The 17,273-nt window shown below is 34.6% G+C and overlaps 1 protein-coding gene across 4 annotated transcripts in view; it reads left to right on the top strand.

Moving 5' to 3' along the window:
• XRCC4 (X-ray repair cross complementing 4) overlaps positions 1–17,273 on the top strand; it is a 193,636-nt gene that overhangs the window by 49,571 nt on the left and 126,792 nt on the right. For 3 of the 4 annotated variants that reach the window (XM_054688311.1, XM_054688310.1, XM_054688312.1), the window contains one exon: positions 16,460–16,641. In XM_054688311.1, coding sequence (XP_054544286.1) covers positions 16,460–16,641 — 182 coding nt within the window. The remainder of the gene's footprint in view (positions 1–16,459; positions 16,642–17,273) is intronic. The other variant, XM_037530437.2, reaches the window with a different exon arrangement.

A 17,273-nucleotide genomic window follows, 5' to 3' on the forward strand; every position in this document is an offset into this window, starting at 1 on the left:
AGAATCCAACTTTATGGTATTTATAAGAAACACTAAATAAAGCAAGGATCACAAAATTTGGAGAAAGAGAAATACAAATAATAGGCAAGTATTAATCAAAATAAACTTTGTGAGGCAATTTTATTATCATACAAAAGTACACTTTACAACTTCGTGTTGCTGGGACTAGGGAATACCAAATGACTAGGAAGAGATTATATATAGTTTCTGATATATGTATCTATATAAATACAGATACATGTACATATGTCTATATATTAAAAAATATATACGTTTGTGTCTATATACACATGTGTGTGACTATAAATATATGTGTGTATATAGGTAAATACACGCTTGCACACATATGTAATTTTGAGACTTGTATTCACCTGACAACAAAACCTCAACATACATAAAACAAAAATGGACTCCATTAAAAGTTGAAATTAAAATATACAAAATCATACTGAGAAAAATTTAAATATCTCTCTCAAAAACCAATGTATAAAACAAATGAGAAAAGACAGCATTTGATCAGTATGGTTTCAACAAGATTCATGGATGCATGGATGGATGGATGATTAAATAGGTGATTGATAGATAATCCCTTTAACAATTAAACAATTTACATGTTTTTCTTTTTTTTTTTAAGATTTATTTATTTATGCATACAAGAGCTGGGTTACAAGCCAGAGATGCAGGGATGAGAGGATTCACCAGAGAAAGAGTGGGGAACAGAACAGGCAGACTGACGAAGTAGCGGATGAGACAGGAGAGGTCTGCTGAGCCATGTGGGTTTCACCCTGGCCAGCTGGGGATGGAACCCGTGCTGCAGAGGCTGCGGATTGCTTCATAGCGCGGTACTTAACCCCTTGCTCCACCAGGGAGGCCCATGTACATGTTTTCCAAGTGTACTAAAACTTGACAATATTAAACTGCATTCTAGGCCACAAAGGGATTCTTAACCAGAAAATCAACAAACAGTTTAAGTTTTCAGTAATAAGTTAATTACTAGAAGTTGTTTCTCTCACAAGTGTTTCTATATGTAAGAAAATTCATGGGTTAAAGAAGAAACTTTAAAAAGTTTATGAAATATTTGGATTTGAACTGCAGCCAAAACATTACATATCAGAACTTGCAGTTTAAGAATTAGTATAACTTTAAATGCATATTTTAGCAATTATTGAAGATTGATGAGCCAAACTTTTAACTCATACCTTGTGATCTAAGAAATAGTGTGTAAAATAAAGAAAATTCTTGGGGTGATGCTGAAGGGAGATGCAGTATGAGTTCAATAAGTTGACTCAGTGCCTGTCCATCTAGCTTCAGTCCTTTGTCAAAGGGCTCGGGGAAAAATCCCAAGGGGCTGGTGGTTGGGAATGATTATCTGATGTGTTGGATTGTTTTGAGTTAGAGTTGAATTTGCCAAATCTAATTTTTTTTAAATATTTCATTTTAATATAAAATGATTTTTCAATCATTTGATGCTTTTGTTTTTAGAGAATTAAGTTTCAGATTTCTTTTCTAACTTCTTGGAAAATAGTTGTCTTTCATAGTGTATTTGTTCTTTAAAATTGTGAATGATTTATATAATTTTTAACTAAGTTTAAAGGGAAATATTTTGTTCTGTTTAGAATATATATTGATTGGAGAACTAGGAGTACCTTCTTGAAATTAGGCATCTAAATTTTAAATTCTACTTTTTCAGAGATTGATTTTCTTATATTCCTGATTTAGAGTATACTTTCTGTTAATCTAAAGAGAATTTCATAGTTCTCTTTAGAGGAGAGAGTTGGAAGTTGACAACAGAAAGATGAAACACAAAGCAAATGCTGTGCTCATTACTAACATAAAATGAACAAAATGGACACATTACCTCATGGACTTCTCGTCTCTCTCCAGGGACAAAGACTAGGCCAATCTGGGCCATCCTTTTATTAAGTTAGAACAGCTGGAGGCTGACATTTTTCTTTTTTAAATCTAAAATCTCTATATTGTCATGTTGGATCTTACTTGTGTTTTACACATTTGGTCTCCTGTGTTCTTTTTGGCTTAGGATCTTGGTTAGTGTGCAGTATGAATTTGAAAAAAAAAAAATCCTTATTTCAGGATGGAATATTTAAAATAAACAGGCTGTGTGTTTATTACTGTGGAAACCAGACAGTAAGTATGACTGTAAACAGAATGATTTCAAAAGACTGATTAAATGCCAACAGGACTGCAATACTACTATTATTCTCTCATAACTTTCAATACTACCATAATTATTGAAGTATTTTCTGAAATATATAATTTTATGATATATATGTTTATCTTGCCAGCCATGCTTTTTTTTTTTAAAGAGTTTAAACAGTAGAAATTTAGTCATCTTACTGATGGGAGTGAAAATACATTTTAATAACATTTATTATGTTTAGAACTGTTCCTTCACTTCAACTGAATGTTGCTAAATTTTCAGTTCTTTATTCAAGTGAAAGCAAACATTTTTCATGTTTGTTCTCTATTAATGAAACAGTGACTTTGCATCTTGTAAGCTTGCTGCATCCATCTGTTTTCTACTATAGTCTTTTCATGGAACTGTACTCTGAAAATCTAATTGAAACCATCTATTTTTGGTATATAATTTAAAGTTTTACACAACACATCATAGTTTTTTTTTTCCTGTTGAATCGAATCATTTTGTTCCTGATATAACATTTGGGTAAAGTTTGATGAAACCAAAGTTCCTATTGAATAAGTTCAATTTGACTTACTCATCATAGTTGTACCATCCTTTTCTTGAAACAATTCCAGTTGTTTCATTTAAAAAAAGTATTCTCTATTTACTAAGTATATTCATTTTCTATTATTGTGTGCCAAATTATTACAAAGTTAGCAGTTTAAAGCTAACTTAGCTCAGCATGTCTATGGCCCAACATAGCATACTTTATATTCAACATCTTATTAAGAGTGAGGTCAGTGTAAGCTGAAATATGTTCTTATTTGGAGCTCCGATTCCTCTCCCAAGCTCATGATGTTATTAGTAGCATTTACTTCCCTGGTGGCTATTAGCCAAGGTCTTTCTCAGCTCTCAAAGCCGTTCTTTTGAGCTGTCTCCCTCTTTAAACCAAGCAACAAAGAGTTTTCTTCAAGTTAAATCCCTACTCTTCAAGAAGAACCCAGTCCATTTTAAGAGCTCACTTGGTTTGATCAGACCCACCCGGAGTAATCTCTCTTTCTTAAAGTCAGCTATGCTTTATAACCTACCTGGTCATGGCAGTAAATATCTCATTAAATTCACAAATTCTACCTGTATTCTAATGGAGAGAATAATCCAGGTTGTGTATCCTAGTGAGCTGCAGTTGACGGCCACTTTCAAAATCTGCTTCTACTAAGACAATAGAGTTTATTAGGTTTATAATTCTTAGTTTCTTTTTTTATCTTAAAAATGTGATTGATTCTTTTCCTTTGTTAGTTTCAGCAGAAGAAAAATCTTTATTCTAAGCTTAAAGTTTGTCCAGTCCTGGCCTTTCCCACTCCTCTATGAATTCACTCTATTAGAATTGCCCTCAGCTTTTTTGTTACATGTTCAGTTTTTCCTGTCTAATTCCTTCACTGCAATTTAAATGTTGCCTTGGGCCTCCCCAGTGGCGCAGCTGTTGAGCTCTGGGTTGCGAAGCTGCCCTCAGCCTCTGCAGTGCCGGTTCGATCCCGGCTGCTCCCCGGCCACCAGAGGAGGGTCCCACATGGCGCGCAGACCTCTCCTGCCGCCCACTGCTCCCCTCAGCAATGTACTTCCGTCCTTCTGCCTGCAGCACCGGTTTGATCTCCGGCCTCCGGGGGAGGGTCCCACACGGCGCACACAGACCTCTCCTGCCGCCCGCTGCTCCCCTCAGCAGTGTATTTTGTCAGTCTGCCTGTTCTGTTCCCTGCTCTGGCTCTGGTGAATTCTCTCACCCTCCCGTGCTTCTGACTGTACCCAGTGCTTGTATAAATAAATAAATAAACCTTTTTTTTTTTTTTAAAAAAAGAAAATATTTTAAAAATAAATAAATAAATGTTACCTTGGTCTCAGTTCATTTCATTCAATGAATCTGCTGTTTTCTACGGCACAGGTTTACAGTACCATTTTATAAGTAAGGACTTTTGCAAACAGCTGATATTTCCATCTCAGGTCCTCCTTCTTCTCATCAACCACCAAACAGACATTTTCAAATGGGAATTTAATCCATTATTCTACTTACAAATCATTGACTTACAAAGTATTGACTTTATACCTCATTGACTTTAGCAGAGGCTAAAATATGCTTATGGGCTTGTTGTGTTTATTCCGTATATGTAGGAAAAATTGTAAAAGAGTTGCCAACATTAAAATCATGAGATAAGTCTAAAAATCTAGATTTCTGGTCTCTCTTAAAAACTATGAATCTGAATAATCTGTCCCACAATTTCACAAAATAACTACTACTTCCTTGAGATAGACCCTGTAGTTAGGAAGTGCTCTCTAAGTTTGCTAGCCTGTCTACTTTTCTACTTTACTTACCTGGCCCCTGAACACAGTTGATAATGCAAGCCCTGACTAAGGAATAAAGGCCAAATGCCGTAGCATATCATTCATTGTTTTTCCTAACTTCATCCCAGTCTGCTTTTCAAACCATGTTGTGTTTTAGTTACATGATTACATTTCAGTTTCTCTTGCCAGATTATGGTTTCCATAAGGACAGGAAGTATGATTTTTTATGCTTTCATTTTGAAGCCCAACACAATTTCTAACAAATACTAGGAACTCCATGGAATTGATTTGAATGGTGTTTATTGTAGTTTCATATCAACATATGATTGTATGTGTCCATATTCATGGTTGAGGCAATACAGGCAAAAATATGTATCAGTGGGCCTCCCCGGTGGCGCAGCAGTTGAGCGCTGGGTTGTGAAGCTGCCCGCAGTCTCTGCAGTGCCGATTGGATCCCCACCACCGGGGCGAGGGTCCCACATGGCACGCAGACCTCTTCTGCCGCCCGCTGCTCCCCTCAGCAGTGTATTTCATCAGTCTGCCTGTTCTGTTCCCCGCTCTGGCTCTGGTGAATTCTCTCACCCTCCTGCGCTTCTGACTGTACCCAGTGCTTGCATAAATAAATAAATAAATCTTTTTTTTTTTTTTTAAAAGTATCAGCTCTAACAGTATGAAAAAATCTGAAAATAAAAATGAAATCAATAGAGTCATTATGACTTACAAAGTATAATCCATAGTAGTAAAATGGAAATCCTCTAACATAATCATTGTCTTGATCCTTTCATTCTTTCATGGGAGTGTGATAATTGGGACCTCCCTCACAGTATTATATCTACTCCTCTAGAGAACATAGAGAAAATAGGACTCTGGTTTTTTTCTTTGGAAGACACTGAAAGGATTTCTGTTTGTTGATATGCATCCATGAAGAAATATTTATAACTTTTCTGAATAAGTTTCCTAACCATTCCTAGTCATTAAAGAGCATTTTAAACTATGGTTTTTAAAGGTATTTTTGAAAATGATGGGTTTGGCTAGTAGAGACTATATATATATATTCTATAAATTGTATAAATGATTTATAGAATTTCCACTATAGTTCTTTATGATTGGGTTAAAACATGCACAAAGTGTGCATAGGATTATTTTACTATATGAATCTAGAAGGATGAATGTTATAGTGCTCTATGCACTAAAATGATCTTGTAGGGGTTCAGGGATGGCCTTTTATCCATAGATTGTAGTTCTGTTTTTCAGAAATATCATATTGAACTGTTAAAAAATACATCTCTTCAGTATCCTACAAAATATTTTTGCATGAAATTAGAAGTAGCTACTCATGTTAAAAAGAATCATAGATTATAGTTGGCAATGAGAGGGAAATCATATTTAATCCAAGACAGGGTGGTTCCTCTAGGTTACTCACTGATGAGACAATAACAGTGGAAAAATTTGCATCATTGCTCTTTTTCTTCCTCTCAGTTAAAATGTGGAAAAATTCTTTGTGTGACCCTGTTTTTGGTATTGATCTCACATGTACAAAACATTTTGGACTATTCCCTTTTTCAGTGGTAGTTGGTAGTGATGACGTGAATTGTCTACAAGAAATTCTTATTTGTTTTTGTTCCAATAAATATTACACAGTTACTACCTGTGATCACCTCTGGTTTTATTTTTAGATATTGTTCTTTATTTTGTTATTCGTAAGATTCACTTTTCTCATGAGAATAGAAAAACCTGGATAAAAGTAGTTTTATCCTCTTCACTTTTTATTATTCAATTAGCTGTAGGATGACCAGGCCACAGTGGGAGAATTTAGGAATTTAAGTTGCTGCTCCACGAGGTGACAGTAAGTTCTATTAAGACTGAGGTTATAACTGTATTATAGTTTTCCAGAGAAACAGAGCTATCTATACAGCTAACGCATGTAATTATATATGCATACAATAGAATATATATGTGGATCTCTTATATCTCTTGTCTTGGTGTCACCTCACACAATTATGAAGGCAGCCTCAGTATCTTCCATTAAGAGGTGAAGGCCTAGGAAACCCAGGTGTGGTTCAAAGGCCTGAGAACCTAGAGCACCAATGACAGGAGATTTATATCCCAACTCAAGTTAGAAGACAGAGAACAAACTCAAATTTTCTCTGCCTATTCCTTTTGTTCTATCTTGTCCTGCAAGCGATGGAAGAAGCTCATTAATATTTGGAAGGCTCCTAGGCTTTGCTCAACCTACAAGTTTAAATGCTAACCTCTTCTAGAAACACAGTCACTGACAGACCCAGAAATAATGGTTTTTTTAAAAGGTTTATTTTTATTTTTTATACAAGAACTGGAGTACAGGCCAGAGGTGCAGGAGGGTTAGAGGATTAACCAAAGCAGAACGGGGAGCAGAACAGGCAGACTGACTGAAATACACTGCTGAGGGGAACAGCGGGCAAGGCAGGAGAGGTCTGCCACACCATGTGGATTTCTCCTTGGCCGGCCGGGAATTGAACCCGCACTGCAGAGGCTGTGGATAGTGTCACAGCACTGTTCTCAATCTGCTGCGCCACCAGGGAGGCCCCAGAAATAATGTTTAAACAATGATGTGAGCATTCCTTAATCCCATCATGGTGACACATGAAATTAACTTTCACACTAGCTGTTGCCTGTCTTGATACTGAAAGTCTGATTATGGTTCTGTATTTTGTTATCTTGATTAATATTTCTTGCTGTTACTATTCTCCCCCAAGTGTACTTATACACCATATAATAGTTACTAATTTATAAGTCTCTTTGTGGGTAGAGGCATTGCTTTATTCCTCTTTTTGTACCCTCAGTGCCTACTCTAGTATTTGGTGAAAAATTCCTTGCAAAAGATTGTTTGAAATGAAATTATAAGAATGAAGAATTCTTTGAGATTATTTAGCAGTTTTGTTTTTTGTTTTTTGAATACCACCCATATAATGCTCATGAATTAGTGTTAAATAGGTTAGGTAATATTATTATTCCAAATTTTTGAATTTCAGAGATTAAAGTGACAGCATGTTGATAAAGGAGACTTATCTAGACCTTAGTATTTATTTCAAGTATATATTCTTCTGGAATTTACATACTAACAACATGGGTAATATTATAAAAGAAGAGGATTTCAAATTCTAGGGCATTCTTTTAATACATCTTATTTTCATATTTTAGATTGAGTTAAAAAAGATACATAGGAAGAAAGATTTATAAAAAACTCAAAATTATCAATTATCAATATAAATTTAGAGTTAGGAAATGGTTAAACCCAATTAATTGTTATATTTGGCAACCTAAAAATTCAAAGTAGACTTTGAATTTACATTAAATACAGATATTGCTAGGATGTACAGTTGTGAAAAGCGAATATTTTAAATACATGCTAAACAAGTAGGAATTTGCTTTTGAGGTAACTTTTCCAATAGATATTTAACTCTGGAGAAATCTAAATTGTGGAGTCAAGTTTGGTCAGATTTCTGAAAATTATTAATAGGCTCTCTACACAGATCACCTTTGAGGGTGAAGATGTATTAGGAATATCATACAAATGAGAGTTTTGGTCAAGGGGAAATAAGGACAGAATAGAGAATAGCTTCTTTGGCACCCCATTAATGCCTTCTGTCTACTTCTTAGGAGACTAATGTGCAGTGAACTGGAATATTCACTCTGTCCAATTTAGGAAAGCCACCTAACCTCATGAGAACTCTTTCTTAGAATCACTACTTCCTTAGTATTTTTAAGGGGACAGCGAATCTATCAATTGCCGTCACTTAACTTTTCGAATTCCTTTGGGAAGAATTTAGGTCTGGTCACTTCACAAGCAGTCAGTTATTCCCATATTCAATCCTTACATAGTTTTCTTTGGCTTATGCATTGATACACTTAGCTATACCTGGGTGGTAAATTTAGTTTATCCAAAGCATGAACTCATAAAAGCTTGTCATGAATTTGTAGAAGTTTACTACACTGTTTAAAAATTAATAAAACCTGTAGATGTTACCTTTCCCAAAAGGGACTTTGTATGTGACAGTCACACTAGCTATCATGACCCTCTTCTTCAATTTATAGCCAATCAATTATTTATGAAATTATAATTCTTAAGGACTCTGTATTTCAGTTTTCTGGTTTATTAAAGGGAATGCCTTTTCTCCCTTAATATATAGTATTTCTAGAAGTTGACTATAAACCTTTGATCTGGACTTTTGAACCATACAATCAAAGAAAAATTACCTTATAACTGTATTTATGAAGTATTCATTTTGCATCATTCCCCCACCTAAATATGACTTTTCATAATTGTATCTTTCAATATATACTGTATTTTCAGAATGCCATTTTGTTTTCCACTGCTCCCTCATTTTAGTTTTAGGGAATCAGCCCTTCGCAACTCACTGAATGAATCTGTGATTACTACGTTGTCAAAATACAACTGCTTTAACATTGGACATTTTTGGCAATGGTAAAGTGTTCCCATTTGATATTGCTTCATGAGAAACAATTCACAGAAGTGGAACTACAGTATGCCAAAGCAGTTGATATTTTTTTGGACATAGCTGAAAGTAGGTTTCTGGTTTTAATATTTGCTAACAGCAAGGTGCTAGTCTATGTAACACAGCTTATTTACATAGTTACCACAAAACACTTGGTATTTCATGAAATAATGATGTTTCATTAAAACAGTAATTTTTGTACTGCAATATTTCAACATTTTCGTCTAGCTGCATTTCATATGTATTTTGAGCTTTTAAAAGATGAAAATTCATGGTTGTGGTATTATAGTTACACTGATGTTTCTAAAGTTAACCTATTAACATTGCAGGTCTTATAAAAAACACTTTTTACATTCTATCTGATGCATCTTTCTATAATGTTGATTATATTGTATATATTTATGTTAGGAACTAAAGAAACAATTGCATTATTATTGACTATATTTCACATATTCTTTATATTTGTTTAGTATCAGAACCAGAGGTAAAAATCTGAATGTATTACTTTTAGCCCCAGAGACTTAATGCATTAACCACATAATGCCTGAAACAGTTAAGTACTCAATAAATGTTGCTTATTATTATTAGAAAAATGTTATATTACAATTGAACTTATATCACTTATTGGTTGATAGAATATATTTTCTGAATATTTATATTATTTTGAGGTAATTAATTGACTTCTGCTATAGAAATCCAGTACTAATTCTTAATCATTCACATGTAGTCTATTTTTTTGATCTGAAATCTTTTAGGATCCTTTTTTCTGTCCCAAATGTTCTGAAATTTAATGAGACTATGTCTTATGAAGATCCTTTTTCAATCCAGCGTGCTAGAATTCCAGTGGGCCTTTCTTTATGTGAAATTTTAAATATTTACTTTTATGCATTTCATTTTCTAATTTCTAAGTTTCTCCTCTTTTGCTTTCTCTTTTGGCTGACTCTGTTATATGGATTTTAATTGATACTGTACTGATCCTATAATTTTCTTACTTTTCCATCTATATATCATAGGTACACACACGCACACACACACACACCGTGGAGTTTATCTCTGGATTATATCCTTTTACACTCAAACCAGTTTGTTTTCAACTTGTTTTTTTAGGATTGAGGTGTGGTCTCTGAGGAATTGTTATGTGAAAGTAGAACTCACACCACTGAGTACTTCTATTTGCTGCCTGCTTTTGTTTATTCCTAGTTCCTTGAAATGCTGTTTTGTTTTTTGTTTCAGAGTTTATAATTGTTATCTCCAGGAGGATTAGTCTAAATACAATTGACTTTGCTATTACCTGAGCTGGAACTATTCCACTGTTAACTTTTTTTTTTTTTAAGATTTATTTATTTATACAAGAACTGGGTACAGGCCAGATGCGCAGGAGGGTGAGAGGATTCACCAGAGACAGAGCGGGGAACAGAACAGGCAGGCTGACAAAATACATTGCAGAGGGGAGCAGCAGGCGAGACAGGAAAGGTCTGTCGCACCATGCAGGACTCTTGTCAGGCCGGAGCCGGAGGGGATCGAATCCGCGCCGCAGAGGCTGCAGACAGCTTCATAGTGCGGCGCTCAACTGCCTGTGCCACCAGGGAGGCCCAGCACTGTTAACTTTTAATTACATTTTCCTTTAAAGAAAATTCAATTAAATGCATGGTGACCTTTCATAATGTTTTCTACTACTTAGTCTCATCAAAAATATATGCTGATTTTTATACCTTATGGGTAATTTTTCTATTAAGTAATTACTAACCTGGATAAACACCTTGACAGTATTTAGACTAATAGTTTGTTTTTATCTTGTCTCTAGGTAAATGAGGAAGTAAATAAAATAAATATTACTAGTTTTCTTTATAGATATTGTTTAGAAATTTGTTTCCTTGAGACCTGCCATTAAATTGCAATAATTATTTTAAGATTATTAGTAAATATTTTGAATTAAAAAATGGCATAATTTTTAATCCATAGTTTAAAAAACAATTATTAAACTTTTAATATCTCTATAAAAATAAATTTATAACCCATTCATATGTTATTATATTTTATCTTCATTCCATATTTCACCATTTTATTTAAATTAGGGACTTAAAGATACTTGGTATTTCTATTATTTTATCTTTAAATTTTTTAAAAAAGATTTATTTTATTTATTTATTATACAAGAGCTGGGGTGCAGGCCAGAGGTGGGGAAAGGTGTGAGAGGATTCGCTAGGAACAGAGTGGGGAGCAGAGCAGGCAGATCTACTGAGGGGAGCAGTGGGCTAGACAGGAGAGGTCTGCTGTGCCATGTAGGTTACCCCCTGACCTAGAATGGAACTCATGCTGCAGTGCCTTGCTATAGCTTCATAGTGCTGAGACATAATTTCATGCGCCACCAGGGAGGTCCCTGGTATTTCTATTATTTTAAAGGATCTCTAGTTTTGAATTCATTAGCTTATCATAACTGATTTTAAGGATAATGGAGATACAGTTAGCATAGTAACTTGTATGAAATTTTTTTGTTCCCCAAAAGTTTTTAATGTCAATATAGCTTCTGACTAACGATGCTGTTTCATTAAATAAGAACAGTTCTGTGCCGGTGAGATGGAATGGGGACGTTGGCCTTAAGTTTCTGACTTTTAAATAAATTTTTTTTTAAAGATTTATTTATACATTCAAGAAACGCAGTGTAGGTAAGAGGTGTGGGGGAGGTGTGAGAGGATTGACTAGAGACAGAGTGGGAGTAGAACAGGCAGATCTACTGAAATACAGAGGGGAGCAGCAGGCAAGACAGGAGAGGTCTGCTGCTCCATGTGTGTAGTTCCCTGGCCAGCTTGTGCTGTATCTTTAACCCCGGCACCACCAGGAAGGCCCCGATTTTCTGACATTTTTAAATGGCAAAAAATCAGCATCTTATAAATAAAAAAATTACAAGATTCTACTATTTTAATTTTCCTGAAGAAATAAATATTATAAGTGACCTGAGCAATTGTTACTAAAAGTTGAACTGGTATAAATTCAGAAATAAGTGAGTGATAATATTTCATATTAAATCTTACTAAATTATATGTCTTAAATATCCAATATTATGATATTTTATCATATTATAAGTCTTGTTCAGTGTTTGCTTACTCACTGTTTCCATGAAGTCTCAGAAGCTACGCAGCAACAAAAAGCGATCCTAGCCTTAGTGAAATTTTTTCTTCATGGCCACTTTGGAATGCTAGCGTGTTAAAATAATCAAATGTTTTTAAAAGACAAATAAAATTCTAACTGACTCACTAAAGTGTAATTTTTTTGCACTTAATGTGTCATGTCTTATTCACATTTCTTAATGTGTTATTTCTTATTTAATTTGTAAAATCCTTCATGAGTACCCTTAATTTTTGTTCACAAATCCATAGGATAAATCATTATTTTGAATACAATGCTATAATCACTTGTTCAAGTCTCCTCTACAAAAAATATTAGTATTGGGATTCTAAAGTGGAGATTCTAGAGTCGCCATTTGATTCCATCAATGGATCAAAAATAATGAAAACTAAGATCATATGCACGGTTATATTAATATTTCTATACAGATCATTTGATAGTTTTATCAGCTATACTGTAAGGAATCTGGTCCAAAAATAAGCAATGAAAAACTTAACCAAAGGACATAAAAATAATTCACAATGAGATGAAATAACATAATCACCTATCATGGAGGAATTACATTGTGATTCATATCATAAAAAAATTAATTCCTGGGCCTCCCTGGTGGCACAGGGGTTAAGTCTCAGCAATATCCAGCATGAGTTCAATCCCCTGCCAGGGAGCTAACTCACATGGTGCAGCAGACCTCTCCTGTCTCACCAGATGCTCCCCACAGCAGTGTATTTCAGTCAGCCTGTTCTGCTCCCTACTCTGTCTCTGGTAAAACCTTTCAGCTCCCCCCAGACCCCCTTATACCACCTCTGGTCTATACCCCAGATCTTGTATGCATAAATAAATAAAAGAAATCTTTAAAAAAATTAATTCCTTATAAAATGATTAGAAATTTATTGTAACCACATTGCCAATATTTTTTTAGTTGCTGTTTGTTTGTTTATTTTAATTTGTTGAAGTTCACAGTCAAAATTTCTTGGACATTCTTAACCAAAATAAACTATAAAATTTTGAAAAAAGAATTATTAAGAGGAACTTTTGTTGATTAATAAAAAAACATTTTACAAAGCTGTGTTAGTTAAAAGTGCATCCTGTGTTCAGAATGATAGAGACTAAATGGAATTAATAGGAAACTCAAGGACATACTTTGGTATACATAAATATGTAGTTTCTAATAATGGTATTTCACATTAATATGAAGAAAATAGATATATGAATAAATAGTGAGGAGAAAATGTTGGTTATGTATTTGGAGATATAGATTTAAAAATGAAAACTTTTGGGAATAGTTCCTTCTTCTGATTTTTAAAGATCTTAAAAGGAAACTTATTACATTAAAATATATGTGCTCTCTATGTAATACTGCCAAGCCAGAAAAATATTTGTAACATTTATGACCGATTATTCATTCACTTATATATTATTATTCATTTAAACATCCTTGTTTATTATTTCCAATATAGGATTTCTCCCCTCAAGTGTGGTCACCATAGTTTTCCCATCACCAAAGTGCCCCCTGTCCTCTACCATACTCTATCTCTTTCCCTTCTCTCTCTCCTTCCCTTTCTTATTCATGTATTTTACAGATTTTTTTTTGAATCCCTACCCTGAGCATCAGATATAGATTGGGCACTAGAAGGGAAACATAAACATTTTTGAATAGATGATTTAAGATAATGACAACTATTGTGATGATTATAAAACCTTGTTTATCAATACCTACACTATTCTTTTTTAGGATTGTGCAGAGGAATCTAGAATGACTGTATGCTAGCCAGGGTTGTCAAGAAAGTGCCTCTACCTCCCTGGTGGCACAGGGGTTAAAAACAGCACTATCAAGCTATCACCAGCCACTGCAGCACGAGTTCCATCCTGGCCAGGTGACCCACATTGTGCAGCAGGACTCTCCTGCCTCACCCACTGCTCCTGTCAGCATTGTATTTCAGTAGATCTGCCTGTTCTGCTCCCCAGTCTCTCTGGTGAATCCTCTCACTCCCCACAACTCTGTTTTACACCCCAGTTCTTGTGTGCATAAATAAATGAATCTTAAAAAAAAAAATAAGAAAGTGCCTCTAGGGAAGTAACACTGAGCATAAACTCAAAGAAGCCATAGAGGTTCAGAGTGAAGAACATTGTAGGAAAATGTTCATAGAGCATGTATTAGTTTCCATTGCTACAGAAACAAAGTACAGCAGTTCCTCAAATAATGCCTTTTGTTCAATGTCATTTTGTTATAATGTTGATAAGACATTGTTTGAAAACCACTTTTGTTACTTGTAGTTTTGCTTATAGTAATAGTTTACAGGAACCTATCAGTGATGTTGAGTACTTAATGTACCTCAACTTAAGTGATTTTCTCATTGCTTTCAGTTTCTAAAGACAGCCAGAATTTCTTTAGAAGACAGCCACATCACTCCATTATTTCCATCATGTCATTGCCTCTGCTCATTTTCATCCTGCCTCACTCTTATAAGAACCCTTGTGATTTCATTGTCCCCCCTCAATAATCCATAATAATAGATCTATCTCAAAATCCTTGATTTAATCACCTTTACAAAGATTCTTGCCATATAAAGTAGTATTCACAGATCCTGGATATTAGGATGTAGACATCTTTGGGAGAATAGCATTATTTAACCTACCACAGGTCCTGATAGTGCATTCATTTCCAATGGCTACTGTGACAAAGCGCCACAAACTTGGCTTAAAAAAGCATAAATTTATCATTATATAGTTCTGAAGGTTAAAGTCCCAACGCGGTCTCACCTAGATAAAATCAGTGTGTGAGCAGGGCTATATTCCTTTGGGAGTTCTACAGGAAAATGCTGTGCTTTGTCCTTTTCAACTTGTGGAGACCACCCACAGTTTTTGGTTCATAGTCTCCTTCCATCTTCAATGCCAGAAACTTGTTTCTCTCTGTTCCTGTCTATAAATTATATGTCTCTCTAGAGCTGTCTTCTACATCCTCCCCCTCTCCAAATCAATAACTGTGTAAGAAAAGCCTTCCCATTGGTTCTGAATCCATATACTGTGTGAATTTTTAAAAAGATTTATTAATGCATACAAGAACTGGGGTACAGGCCAGAGGTGTGGGGGGTGAAAGGATTCATCAGAGACAGTAGGGAACAGAACAGGTAGACTGACTGAAATACACTGCTGAGGGGAGCAGTGGGTGAGTTGGGAGAGGTCTGCACCATGTGGGTAGCTCCCTGGCCGGGGATTTAACTTGTGCTGCAGTGGCTGTGGACAGCTTCATATGTTGCATCTTAACTCCTTGCACCACCAGCGAGACCCCCCACAGTGTGATTTTGACATGTAATTATAGCTGAATGAAATTAAGTTAAATCTAAAATTTTTCTCTATTTCTCACAAAGTGAAAGACCCACCATTTACATTTTAAGACAGCAATGGAGTAAACACAATTACTCAAAGTGAAAAGAAACTTCTGAGATTCCCTTACTATGTAAATTTAACTGTTTTTGGCTCTCAGGGATTCTCTTCTCAATGACTATGATAAAGATATTTATAACTGTTTCAAGTAATCATTGCTTTTCAGTATCTATCAAATGAGGAATACCTGTATTCCTTTCAAAATTTCATAACTATAAAACTGTATTATACTATTTTATTTTAAAGTGCCCCCAATAGAGGAATTAAGATATTGTTATCAGTCTTTGCTTCATGCAAAAGGACTTAAGCTTGACACTTGACATTATTGCTTGTAGTTTATATAAATCATTGGTTTTTATAAGATATGTTTACTGTGTGGTGCCCCAGGTTTAGCTGTTTTTAAAACCTTACATTTTTCTTAGCTACTATTAAAATTTTACTTTTTCTTCAGAAATAGATTATATCAGTTATTCAATTTTACAACATCAATGTTCACACAAATTAGTGTAAAATTTTATCTGATTTATGTGGTAAACTTTAGTAAGAAAGAAGGAAGTTGCTCCATTTTTTCCCCCCCACTGTATATCTGACTGGTAAATGCATTGTATTTGAACCGTATGCTTTTTTTCTCCCTCAGAGAAAAATATGTATACTTACAACTTGGCTTTTCTTTTCTTTTTTTTTTTAAGATTTATTTTTATTTTTATACAAGAACTGGGGTATAGGCCAGAGGTGTTGGAGGGTGAGAGGATTCACCAGAGACAGAGTGGGGAACAGAACAGGCAGACTGACAAAACACACTGCTGAGGGGAGCAGTGGGTGAGACAGGAGAGGTCTGCTGCAGCATGTGGGATTCTTGCTGCCTGGCTGGGATCGAACCCGCGCTGCAGAGGCTTCACAGTGCGTCGCTGGAGGCCCCAACTGGGCTTTTCAATCTTGATATTCTCTCAAAGCTAATCATGTTTTCTTTTCATCCTAGTTCAGACTTGGTTCCTTCAACCTAGAGAAAGTTGCAAACCCAGCTGAGGTTATTAGAAAACTTATTTGTGACTGCCTGGACAACATCACAGAAAACCAAGCCAAAAATGAGCACCTGCAGAAAGAAAATGAAAGACTTCTGAGAGATTGGAATGATGTTCAAGTTCGGTGTGTTCACAATGAGTTTGTATTATAAAAACTCTAAATTCTCATTTTGATGTCATAGTTTTAAGTTAATGATTTAAAATCTGTGGACTACCATATATTTAAAATAAAATCTGCCATTAATTATACTTTTATTTAGAATTATTAAACCAAATTATTGGTCACTATTGTACACTATAAGAGCTTGTTAATATTTTTAGTTCATTAGTATTCAGTAACACCAACAAACTTTTAAACAATAAGGAGTTATTGGTAATAAGATTCAGAATCCTTTAATATTAATCAAAATTTAGAAGTTTGATGTTCATAGAGATGGCAGTTGGTATTTATAAGAATTAATGTAGTTCAATTGATAAGATTAATGATACCAAAAACAAAACTGTAAATATTAGAAAACAATACCAAAATAAGTTAATTTTTTCTTTAACTTCTGTTTTATTTATGTTACTATGAATCAGTGTCAAATATCTGTGCTAAAAAGCATGATTCAGAACAAGTATTTATAGTTTGAGTATTTTTCAATTTTACATACAAAATAAATTAAGGAAGGTATACTGTGGTTGTGATAAACCATTATACTTAAAACTCAGAGTATCTTCTAGATAATAGTGAATTTGATCCATAAATTGCCCACAAAAATGGGGGGTGGG

The sequence above is a fragment of the Talpa occidentalis genome, unplaced genomic scaffold, assembly GCF_014898055.3.
Source record: "Talpa occidentalis isolate TD23 unplaced genomic scaffold, MPIMG_talOcc4v2.1 talOcc4.6, whole genome shotgun sequence".
Classification (NCBI taxonomy): domain Eukaryota; kingdom Metazoa; phylum Chordata; class Mammalia; order Eulipotyphla; family Talpidae; genus Talpa; species Talpa occidentalis.